Source organism: Pelophylax lessonae (genome assembly GCF_965119305.1).
Source record: "Pelophylax lessonae genome assembly, chromosome: 2".
Taxonomy (NCBI): domain Eukaryota; kingdom Metazoa; phylum Chordata; class Amphibia; order Anura; family Ranidae; genus Pelophylax; species Pelophylax lessonae.
Window position 1 is genome coordinate 671,475,359 of NC_138769.1, and position 12,196 is coordinate 671,487,554.

General features: G+C 43.9%; 1 protein-coding gene across 4 annotated transcripts in view; it reads right to left on the minus strand.

Annotated features, from left to right (window-relative positions):
* The window catches only part of YAP1 (Yes1 associated transcriptional regulator), a 139,358-nt gene that overhangs the window by 40,490 nt on the left and 86,672 nt on the right, over window positions 1–12,196 (minus strand). For all 4 annotated transcript variants that reach the window (XM_082245985.1, XM_082245984.1, XM_082245983.1 and 1 more), the window contains exon 3: window positions 4,354–4,466. In XM_082245985.1, coding sequence (XP_082102111.1) covers window positions 4,354–4,466 — 113 coding nt within the window. The remainder of the gene's footprint in view (window positions 1–4,353; window positions 4,467–12,196) is intronic.

Sequence of the window (12,196 nt, forward strand, 5' to 3'; positions counted from 1 at the left end):
ACATTACAGTCCTCAGCCTCCCCCAATTTAATGACACACACACATTACAGTCCTCAGTCCCCCACTTTATTGTCCTCAGCTCTCTCCACATTACAATCATCATTTCCCCCACATTACAGTCCTCAGCCTCCCCCAATTTAATGTCCTCAGGGCCCACCGAACATCACAGTCTTCAGGGCTCCACTTTAATGTCCTTAGCTCCCCCCCCCCACTATGATGTCCTCAGCCCACCACATCACAGTCCTCAGCCTCCCCACTTGAATGTCCTAACCTCCCCCCCCCCCCCACACTACAATCCTCTGTCCTCCACTGTAATGTCCTCAACATACACACACACACACACACACCACAGCTCTTCCACTTCGCTGTCCTCAAATACACACACACATCCCTCATTTTCAGCTTTTCAAACTAGTGTCCTCACTCCCTGGGACTTCACCCCCTCCCTTACTGTCTTACCTTGCTTACACAGATCGAAGGTTGGAGGAAGGCACAGGCACAGCATATTTGGATGGAGGGGGGTGTTGCAAGATCGTGATTGGTTGCTAGGACTGCCCTTCATCCTAGCAGCCAATCCCTGCTTGTTAAACTCGGGCAGCTCCGCCCAGCTCTGCCCTTCATCCAGAACTGTCCTGCCTTCTGCTGTCTGCTCTGTGAGGAATGGATTACAGAGCGACGGCAGGGGAAGAAAAGGCTGCAAAATAGCGGTACTGCGGCGGTCCGAATGGAAATGGCCCGCGGTCCGCCATTTAGTGATCACCGATCTAGACTGTAATCTTCTTGAGGGCAGATACCAATTTGAATGTACAATAAATATGTAAAGCGCTGGATAAATTGTTAGTATAAATACCAATGTTAAATCACTTGCTTGATAGCAGCACTGCCCTCATCACCTCTTACTAGTGCTGATATACAGACTAAAAACAGGGTGGCATAAGGATTATATAAAATATGAATAATCCAAAAGGCAACAAAGAGGTGCAAGCATGCAGAGTGATAGCAGGAAACAAAAAAAATTACATTCAAATTACCTGTCCCATGCAATGGGCTCCACAAGAGTAAAATGAACTGTGCCGTTTGCAAAAATGTTGGTTTACTGCAAATGCCATGCCTATACATGCCTTCCTTCTGGATCACTGACAAAACACAGCAGACATTGCAGGAGCAAGTAGGCCTCCCGATTCAAATGCCATGCATGTGCAGTGCACTCTTTCCCTATTGCAGAAAGGCTGAGCTCAGTACTGTACAGCATCTGAAACAAAAAGCACACTTATAGGCCATACACACTAAGATTTTCTGAAGACTTTTTCCTTTACATTTACCAAAACCATATAATATGAGGTCAAACCTAAACACTTTCAATTCGTATGCAATCTGGCAGGCCCTTGCACTACATAGAAAAGGTAAATCTGAAGGAAAAAGTCTTCAGAAAATCTAATAGTGTGTATGACCCTTTACTCCTGTGATGCTGGGGGTGAGAGCTTAATACCCACACCCACAGGTTTCTGGAAATAAGCCAGGACATAATAGGAGTAGTTTGGCCAGGCTTCATGGGTCACAGAAAAGGCCTACAGGTAAGTCATTTGCATTACACAACATTTTGACCAGCTGTATATTTTTTTACAGACCTAAATGCAGCCCAGTATATTTAATGGGCATGTACACAGGGACAAACTTGTGCTGCTTATAAGTCAGGGTAAAAAAAAAAAAAAAAAAAAAAAGAAAAACACATTTCTTTTTTACAAAAATCTGCAATGCTGAACATACATTTTACATGTGTATGCATGCAAAAACATGCATGTACGATACATCCCAAGGAAAGCTAGATGCATTTTATGCGCATGTGCAGAAACGTGAATACATGCATTTTTATACAGCCCATCTTTGTGTTTTTTATACAGGAATCTGACGGTCATACATCAGTACCATGTGCAAGTACCCTTAAGCAGGGTATACAAAGTCTGAATATCGGCCGGTTCAGGAGGTCCCCTGGCCAGAACACAAATGCACAGCGGGAGAGATTACCGCACTAACATCGCTTGCGTTAGTACAGAGCTTTTTTTCCCCCATTCTGCCTGCTGGGTTTCATAAAAAAAAAAAAAAAAAAAAAACCTGAATGTGTGCACCAGGCATAGACTACTGGGGCCCCTTGTCTGCATGGGCCAGTGTAAGTACAAAGTGAACAATGCCTTTAACATGAATAATCATTCCTGAATTTAGGTCTGCTTTAACCACTTCTGGACCACAGTGTATTTACGTTGCTACTTTGACATTAAATACCGGGGTTATGGCAGCAGGTGGCTGCCATAACCCTGTATATTGTTACACAGAAGGTGGACCGCTTTAACATAGAAGTGGTCCCAGCAGCGGATTCACCACGGGATCACTTAGGGCAGTGGAAGAGGTGCCCCTCCCTTTCCACCGGCTGTCCAGGTGGGATCTGAACGAAGCCAGATTCAGCGTTGAACACGCCTCCGATCATGTAACCCGGAAGAGATGTCGCTTCCAGTTTACTCAACTGCCAATGGCGCCGATTTAGAAGAGCTATCAGTATTAAAAAATGACGATTTTGGTGTTTTGAATACTTTGAAGTGCAGTGGAGGGGTTTGGGGTCTTTTAGCATTCAGATCCTTCAATAAAGAGTACCTGTCACTGCCTACTACAGTCACAAGGGATGTTTACTTTGCTTGTGACAGCAATAAAAGTGATCAGATTTTAGTTTTTTTTTTTTAAAAGGACAGTGTAAAAATTAAATTAAATCTAAGGAAAAAGTCTTCAGGAAATAGTATGTATGGCCCATTAGGCCCCTTTCACACAGGCGGACCGTTCAGATCCGCCTGTCCGTTTTTTTTGGCGGATCTGAACGGCCCCCCCATGCATCTCTATGGGGCATCGGATGTCAGCGGAGACATGTCCGCTGACACCCGATCCGATAAGTCAAATCTGGACAGATGGAAACCTTATTTTCCATCCATCCAGCGGATCGGATGGGATCGGAGGAGAACAAACCGATGGTCCGTTCTCATCCGATTCCCCCATAGAGATCTATGGAGCTGTGACAGCTGTGTCTCCGCACACAGCGCGGAGAACAGCTGTCATTCTCCTGCTCAGCGGGGGATCGGCGGATCGATCCCCCGCTGAGAAAAGCGGAGTCCGTTTGACGGACTTACTGTGTGAAAGGAGCCTAACAGGCCAGATTTGAAGTATTACCTTGGGGAGATGCAGACTAGAATACTGCAATCACTGAACAGCAAATGATATCACCTGTGATGTATTTCAGTTTTCCTGCAAACCAGGCCTGTTAGTGTGCCCTGAGGACCGGAGTTGAGAAACACTGCTCTAGGGTCTTTGCTTAAAAAAAAAAAAAAAAAAGTATATATATATATATATATATATATATATATATATATATATATATATATATATATATATATATATATATATATATATATATATATACACACACACGTTTGGGGGATCCAAGTAATTTTCTAGCAAAAAATACTGATTTTAACTTGAAAACAACAAGTGTCAGAAATAGGCCCAGTCCTTAAGTGGTTAAAGTGATTGTAAATTATCACCTTATAAAACAACCCAGTCAGTTTAAAATTGAAATGCAAGGCAAAACATGTGTGTACATCTATAAAAAAAAAAAAAAACAATACATTTTTTCCCTTATTATAAGCGATCACATTCCCTCTGTTCTCAGCTGCATAAGAGCTGTAGGAGAAGCAATAGTACACTGAACTCCCCAGTGAATGGGGAGGTGTGCCAGGACAAGTCTGATCATTGGAGATTACACTGAGTTCCCAGCATAGCTAAAGAACTGACCACGCTGTGCTCTCCTGCTTAGTTTGATCAGAATTTATTAGGAAAGCAGAGGGACTTTCAGGAACACCAGAGATTTCACACAAAGGAAGCAATAAAAAGAACAGGAGACTTTTTCATGCAAGTGCATGATACAGCAGGCACATATCAGGAATATGAAAATGCTGGGGTACCAAACACTTTAAAGTACCTTTGAGGACAGGAAGAGTGGCTGGTTTCTACAAATGGACACATTAAGGCCCTTTCACACTTGTACAACCTGAAAGTCGTGCAATTTTGTGGCGACTGACGTGACTTTAAAGCAATGTCTGTGTAATCTTGAGGTCTATGGACCTCAAGTCACATCAAAGTCAGGCCAAAGTAGTGCAGGAACTACCTTTAAGTCGCACAGATTTGAATAGTACTCATTGGAAATCAAGAGGTACGACTTGCCATGCGACTTTGCTGTCCCAAGTCGCAGGACAAGTCGCACAAGTGTAAAAAGGGCCTAAAAACATACAGGGTCAGGATGATGTGCCTACAAACCTGTTGGGTTCATGAGGTTTGGCTGTACTGCAGGGCTGGTGGGAGCAGTGACATTCATCTGTGACAACATTGCTTTTCGAGGGTCTTGCCATGTGGTGGTCTGTTCAATATGGCTAAAAGAAAAGAAAATCTAGCATTAGATGCATTATAAAAATACAATACAACTATTTTATTTTAATATTTTTATTGGTTTTTGGTTCTAGTGCATGAACAATAACAGATATGGAGACAATAAACATTGTCAATAATAAAAAGGTATAAAACAACAAAAAAAAATTACAATGTTCCCAATGATCTACATGGACTACATAACCTCTCCACTTTAGGTTATGGGAAAGAGAAGTGAGGTGTTCTGTAGTCCTCTTTGGTGAGTGAATATTGTTACCCTAGGACAGGTGGTGTTTTAACTGCAGGAAAACTGGGTAAAAAAGGACAAACACACATAATGCAGTCACCACATCTATGGAATGATGAGCTGCAATGGATTACATTTTTGGTTTTGACTTTAAAATGTCATTCAACCCGGCGATGGCTCACAGATGACTATTTGGATTCTCCAAGTGTAGTGTGGAGAAGGCCCTAACCTGGCCATACACCCATCTGAGGATTCAGAGGAACCAGGAGGGGAAAAAAAAAATAAAATAAAAATAATTAGCTGAACAGTTACTGCAGCCACTGTTTGGGTACTCCGACAGCCACAGGTGCCAGCTGGCAGTATACAAATAGCTGGCAGTTGGAGGCATGTCCATCCATACGGTTATCCCATCGGGCTGAAAGGGAGAGAAGTTAAAGCAAGGTTTCAGTCATTTCTGTATATTTTAAAAGTCAGCAGCTACAAAAGTACAGCTGCCAACTTAACACACACTCACCTCTCCCACGATCCAGCCACCCAAAGCCTCCGTTCTCTCTGGCGCTGGCATCAGTGTGGGCACCCGGCTGTGACAGCTTGCGGCCTCAGTCAGGTGCGAGTCACACTGCGCATCCCGATTGGCCGGGCAATCTTCTGGGACCTGGGACATTTGCCAGAAGATTGCAGGGAGGGAGAAGGAGAAGTTCTGCTCGAGCCGCCTAGGAAGCGGGAGCTGGGTACCTGCCAAAACTAGGTACCACCCCCCCCCCCAAAAAAAAAAAAAGGACATGCCAAATGGGGGGGGGGGGGGGGGGTCAGGAGTCTTTTTTCCCCATCAAAAGTCGTTTATTGTATACATAAGAAAATAGATTATATAGCATTTAGCCATTGAAGGCAAGAACAGATAAAACCGAGAACACATGCACAGAACTGACATGGTGAACAACAGTACACATGGGTAGAATAGCCAAGTAAGAGAATACTTATGGTAACGGTATGAGTAAAAGTAAGGAGAAAAAAAAAAGGGCAACCATGTAGAGGAGTAGAGCGCCCAACTTGCCCAATGGGTCGACCACAGTCGGGCACTCCAACATACGACCATAAGAGGGACGGGGGGGGGTTTGGGGGAGAGCAGAAAAGGGAATGGGGGTAGCGATAAAAAGGAAGTAGGGCCAAGATAGGCACAGGGTAAATGGTTAGCCGGGAGAGAAATAAAGAGGGATCAGATGGAGTGAGAGCAGGGAAAGGAGGGAAAGGATGAATGGGAAGAAGGAGGGGGGAAGGATCAGGACGGGGCCCAGCGTCAACGCCGAGCCCAGCGGGGCTGGGAATCGGGGCTCACCAGACCCGCGCCCCAGCCCCCGTGGGGTCAGGACTCCATAAAGCGAACTTTGCTTTAATTGTGTATGGCCAGCTTTAGCACTGCTGCTAATGCTTCCTATAGCAGGAGAACAGCAAGCCTAAGGCCCCTTTTCACACGGGCGCCTGTACAGAGCAGAGATGGACACAGTCCCGCTCTCCCCTATGGAAAAATTGGGTGAAAACAAACCGCCTGTCTGTTTTCATCTCATCGATCAGACAGATGGGAAAATTGGACCATCATCGCTCTGGATTTTGCAGACAGGATCAGATAGCACGGATGTCAGCGGACATGTCACCACTGACATCCGCCGCTTCATAGGGTAGACTGGAGGGTCCGATAAGGTCCACCTAAAAAACTGACAGGCAGACCGGATCACGTGTGAAAGGTCCCTTAGCGTTTCGTGGCTTGTAGCTGGAAGCTCAAAAACACTCAACAAGCAAAGTCCCACTAATTTCACTGGCCATTGTTTACATCTGAGCATATGGTCACTTGTAGCAAAGCGCCTGTAGTTAAAAAAAAGTATGAAATTTGTTTCCAGACAAACTAAGCATTTTTTTCCCCCAAAGAAATCAAAGGGAATGCCTGAAAACATTTGATTGAAGCTTTTTTATCAGGCGCTAGCTGATCTCCTCTCTAGTGATTTACATTAGCTAAAACAAGACGCCTAGATGAAAAAAACTGCTAAAAATAAAATGTTCGGCATATTGTTATTCAGAAAAAAACGCAATGCTCTAGTGAATGTAGGGCTGGCCTAGAATACAGAACACAGACAGGTGTTAGAAAACTGGCTAGCCCTTTGGTTAGAAGTTTTCTGAGCAGTTGGAATTGGAATTACATCAAACCTGTAACCTTGCAGTGTTTTTAATTAGAATCTGTGCCATATTTAGGAGATTCAGTACCAGCCAGTGCCACCTTTCATAACCTGCAGAGATCACAGCTTTAAATATTAATCACACACAAGAAATAGGAGCATCTTAACCTCAGTAATTTGATTACCTTCCTAGCAAATAGAAGGGCATAGGCGGTCCTACACAGAAAGATTGCTACAAGATAAATCCAAATCACATGACGATTGCCTTGATGAGAAACAGATGCTGGTGACTGGATGGACGTGTGAGCCCCAAAGAAACATTAGGTGGTGCCATCATAGGATGAGCTGGAGTACCAGCAATGCAAACCCCATCCCCACCATCCTTCACCAGTGTTAAAGTGTAACTCAACTTTTGAGAAAAAAAACACATTCTCCTCTGTGTGATCTCTCTACATTGCAGGGATTTTAACAAACATGGTTACAGATTTCTACCTTTCGTTATTGTGAAGAAATCCCTGTTTGTTCTTCTGTGCTGAGTGGGTCTAATGGGAGTGGTTTCATAATTATCAACCAGCTGTGCATCTGCAGAGAATCTGCTGGGCCTGCATCCCTTTAGACGTGTTCCTATTGGCAGTATCTTATCAAAAATGACATTTTTGTTCCAGGGGATGCCTAAAATCTGACTTGTATTTTAGGCAGACTTCTGGGAAAATCAGTGAGCCAATCAAACAAGCAGGAATTGATGTTTCTGGGGTGTGGTCAGTATACATTCTGTATACAGAACAGCTCCAGGTTCTGAAGATTGCATTTTCAGAAAATTACAACAGCTGCCGATTGAAAAGGACATTTTTAATAACCTTCAATTACAATATGACTTGCGTCAAAATTGTATACACTATATATTTTAAATTTAAATTTGGCCGATTGTTCGTCAAGTCAGTACAGATTTCGGCCGACAAAAATCTGATGAGCAAGACTGGGCATGCTCAGAGAAGAAAAAACACACGGAAAGTAAACCATCGCGTGACATCACTTCTGAAGTTGGTTGTTGTTGGCCGAAAAAATGTGTGTGCAGTCTAGAGCACATTTCAACCAACACAGCAACACTGGACAAAAGTCGGCCGATCGGTTGGCCAACAATCGGTGCGCGTGTACGAGACTTTACTCTGAGCAAGAGACCTGGTATATGAGCCTAAATTACTTGCTGAAAATTTAGTCTTCTAAAATGTAATTTCCTATTCCTATCACCCCAGCCCAGCAGTTACTTAAGTTGGGAAGCGCTCTCATACTGGGGAAGGGCACTGGGCTACACCAGAGCACACAGCAAAAAAAAAAAAAAAGAGAAGGCGGAATGACCATTACTGAGCTTCGTACAAAATTAGGTGAAGCAGATCATCTGAAAATATAGGGATTATGGGGCGATGAATCACAGGCCTGGTCACCTTAAATAGCTTCCTTGTTCACGATGGGTGAGCAACACATCCAGTTTTGAAGGTATACTATATAAAAAAAAATAAATAGAAATAAATCAAATATTGACCTAGTAAATAAAAGCTTCCTTATCCCTGCCCTCACTTCTGGGACAAAGCGACTCTGTGGACACACACAGCTAAACATATGGAGTAAACACCGGCCCAGAATGAGTCACTGTGCTCACAAACCAACACCATTGGCTATGGGGTGTTCAGGAGTAAGGCCGTGTACAAATGGAATGGCTCCTTCACAGCAGCTTTATGTTCTATGTGGTACAAAGCACAGGCAGCCCTTCATATGAAACTCACCGACCCTGTGCAGAATATATTGTCTCCACGACGTAACATGTTCCAGCATGCAGCACCCATCAACCAGGTCTACAGATTTACATTCTACACAGGAACCAATGAACCTCATGTGTTACTGCAAGAACGTAAAAAACACTGAGCTGCCTCTTCAGCTCTTGAAAAGGGACGCCCACCCCCCCCCCCCCCAAACTAGTCGGTTACAGTGTGATTATTTGCTGAGAAATCCAATTTTCCCATTATAAATGGACTACTACAGCTAAACTCTGCAAAAGAAACCAATACTGAAATTGGTTTATCCTCTACTGCAAAAAAAGAAAAGAAATCGCAGTAATACTGTATAAGAAAATAATATATACACATCATACACGCACAGTGGAAATTGACAGCAATATAATGTATATATTAGTGGTGCACCGAAATTTCGGCAACCAAAATTTTCAGCCGAAAATGGGTCATGTATGCCAAAAATTAATGGCAGCAGCAGCAGCTTTCACTTTAACTTATATGGTGCGAGAGCGGCCGCTGCCGAATCCCGAGACCCGCTGTTTGTGCCTCCTCGCCCACCCTGTGCTAGACTGGTTGCTAGAATAGTCATCCGCCTGGCATCTAGCAACCAGTGACGTCATGGTCCCGAGAGGAAAGCGAGGCAGAGAAGAGGACCCAGCATGCAGAGCAGAGGAGGATCTTCCTCATCCTCCTCTGCGCCTATTACTGACTCTCTGGCTCCACCCATTTCTTACTGTATGGCCTCTGTGGATAGGAAGGAAAGGAGCAGAACCAGAGTCAACCTATCTGTGGGGAGCAGTGAGTGACAACATATGTGTTATGATGTGCATCATTGTTTCCCTATACTTAGCTTCCCCTGCCACTATACCTGTATAATACAGCTATGGGACAGGTATATAGTCCCAGGAGCATCTATATACAGACTGTATACAGTCAAGGTAAAGTTATTGGGTCCCCGAGGTCCCTTGTGGGGAAAAAAGTAACTTTTGGTTTTTGGCCAAGGGCATCCTGAATTTTCGGTTTCTGTTTCGGCCCAGAATTTTCATTTCGGTGCATCCCTAGTATATATCACACATATTTACATGCAAAAGATGTGGAAGTGTCAAATTTTGGGAGTGCTCACCAGCACCCTCACAGTTCACTGTGGACTTGAAGCGGTCTGCCGCAGTGGCAGGCGGTACTTGCAGTTCTCTTACTCACAGACTCCTGTGAATGACTGGGGTGGCAGTACAGGCGAAGCCAAGCAGGGCCGCACTGTTTTTGAAATCTGACAGTGGGTGAGGGGAGAGGTTTCCCTGCCTGCTGTTACGGGGTTTCATTAGCCTCTCATTAAGACCAGCCTTTGGGGCCTAGCCACACACCCATGCGTCATCTCGCATTTCCCAGGCTGTCTGAGTCCAGGTTGTGTTTGAATAACAGCATATACATGTGGCGGACCCCTTGGCTGTGAATGTGAGCAGATTTTCAGTTAGACCGATTTTTATCGCTGTATTTTATGTGAACATAGCAGCTGTAACTTTTTATTTTTTTAAAGAGATGCAGAGAGCACTAGAAACGTCATTTTTAATCGAGGTGATATGCGACATTAAACCAGACCATATGGAAAGGATTTCAAGTTGGATATGCAGGAATATCGGACCATGTATGGTACCACTATTGGAGTTAGGTTTGAGCACAGTTAGACCTACTAGGAATTAGTGGTCTAATCATCAGGTGAGCATATAAGTGAAGAGCCCCGAGTCGTCGGGTTTTTTTGCACACTGGATACAAAATTGTGTTGAACACAAGAAATTAAAAGGAAGGAGGATCTCATGTGGTGGATTTTCATGTACAATGGATTATTACAGACATATTTGAACATTTAAGAGTCATTGATTGGATCAAGAGTTTAGCCCCGTACACACGTACTGAACGATCGGCCGTCTTTTGTCCAGGGCTGTCGTGTCTGCTGAAAACTGCAAAAGACTGCACACTAATTTTGTCGGCCAACAACAGCCGACTGCAGAAGTGATGTCATGTGATGGTTAACTTTCCTTGTCTTTTTTCTTTTCTGAGCATGCCCAGTCTTGCAAATCTGCTGTCTGTCGGCCGAAATCTGTACTGACTGGCGAACAATCGGCCGTTCTGGTGACGGCCAACAAAAATTTTAAAGTCTGCACGACAGATTCTGTTCGGCCGAAAAAGCGCTGTCGGAAGCATCATACTAACAAGCCTACAATCGGCTGAACGGTCGTTGGCCGAATATTTACGGCCGACAATTGGTACGTGTGTACGGGGCTTTTGTCTTTGCTTCAATAAATTTTCACTCCAAGAACACTCATTTAAAAAAAAGGGTTCACAATTTTCTTCCTCGCACTAGTTTATCAATTTAATGGGATTTGGTGCTCTTATTATTACGATATGGTTAAGCGAGTCATTTTTTAGATGTGGGTGAAAGGCAGTGTGTGTACAATACAAGCTTGCTTTTTTTTTTTTGCACAGGGATTGTTTTTTGCTAAAAATTAAAATATTACTTACCTTATCCTGGCTCTTGTCTAATGTGGTTGACGTCACTATCCTTCCAGTGCGTTTCTGGAGTATCTCAAGTCTTGCAAGACGATGCCCCTGCACTGTGCTGGAGCTTCTTCTCACTAGATTTGGGATATTAAGAATTTGCTGGGATCTTGTTAAAAGGATTGTAATGCCCTGCAATAGGCAGGTATGCCAACTAACACTTTCCCTGCTTCAAGGAGTGACAGAAGATGTGCCTGTGTATACAAGACATACGTAATAGTTACACATATGCAGGCAGAACTGTACTACAAGAAAAGCTCCATGCACTCCATTACATCATTCTATTTGATGTTATGACGGCAGGGCTGGAGCAAGCAGAGCATGCCACATGTTGCTGGCCATTCCAGCACAGACTCCTCAGGGGTCCCCAGAGGATCTGACTCAGCAACTGCTTACATGAAGCAAACCATTTGCTCTTTGTTGCTTTTTTTTCTACTCTGCTGAACAAAGCCAGCGCTGACCTCCCTGCTATTAGCGCACCAGAGGAACAGCTCTCCTTTTGAGAGGTCCCCTGTGAAGGTCACGGAGAGCAGCTTGGAAAGCCTTGATGCCCGATTTCCTCGTGACGCCAATGGATGGGTTCCCTGCAGTTACAGATCTCCAGTACTTCTTTTCTCTGCTAGTCCTGAGCCCAATCATGGATACAGACACAAAAGGAGCTTTAGGTGAAAGGGTGGGAATAAAGAAAATGACATTATCTGCTTCCTCCTCCTACAGACCTCAGTGTGCTGCATAGCTGTACATTTACTGGGGATGCCGCCAACCGCAATCTACGTAATTTTTATGCAGGAAAAAAAATTCTAGATAAAAAAAAAAAAATAGAAGGGGAAACTTTTAAAGGAATTTTACACATTTCCTAATCCGGTTAGGTTATAGACCTGTGAGAGACTGGTTTTATATACAGACAAGGTTCACTTTAAGGATCAGTTATGTCGATAAAACAGTCATGGCTTGTCATTTAATAATTGTGTGACAGAGTG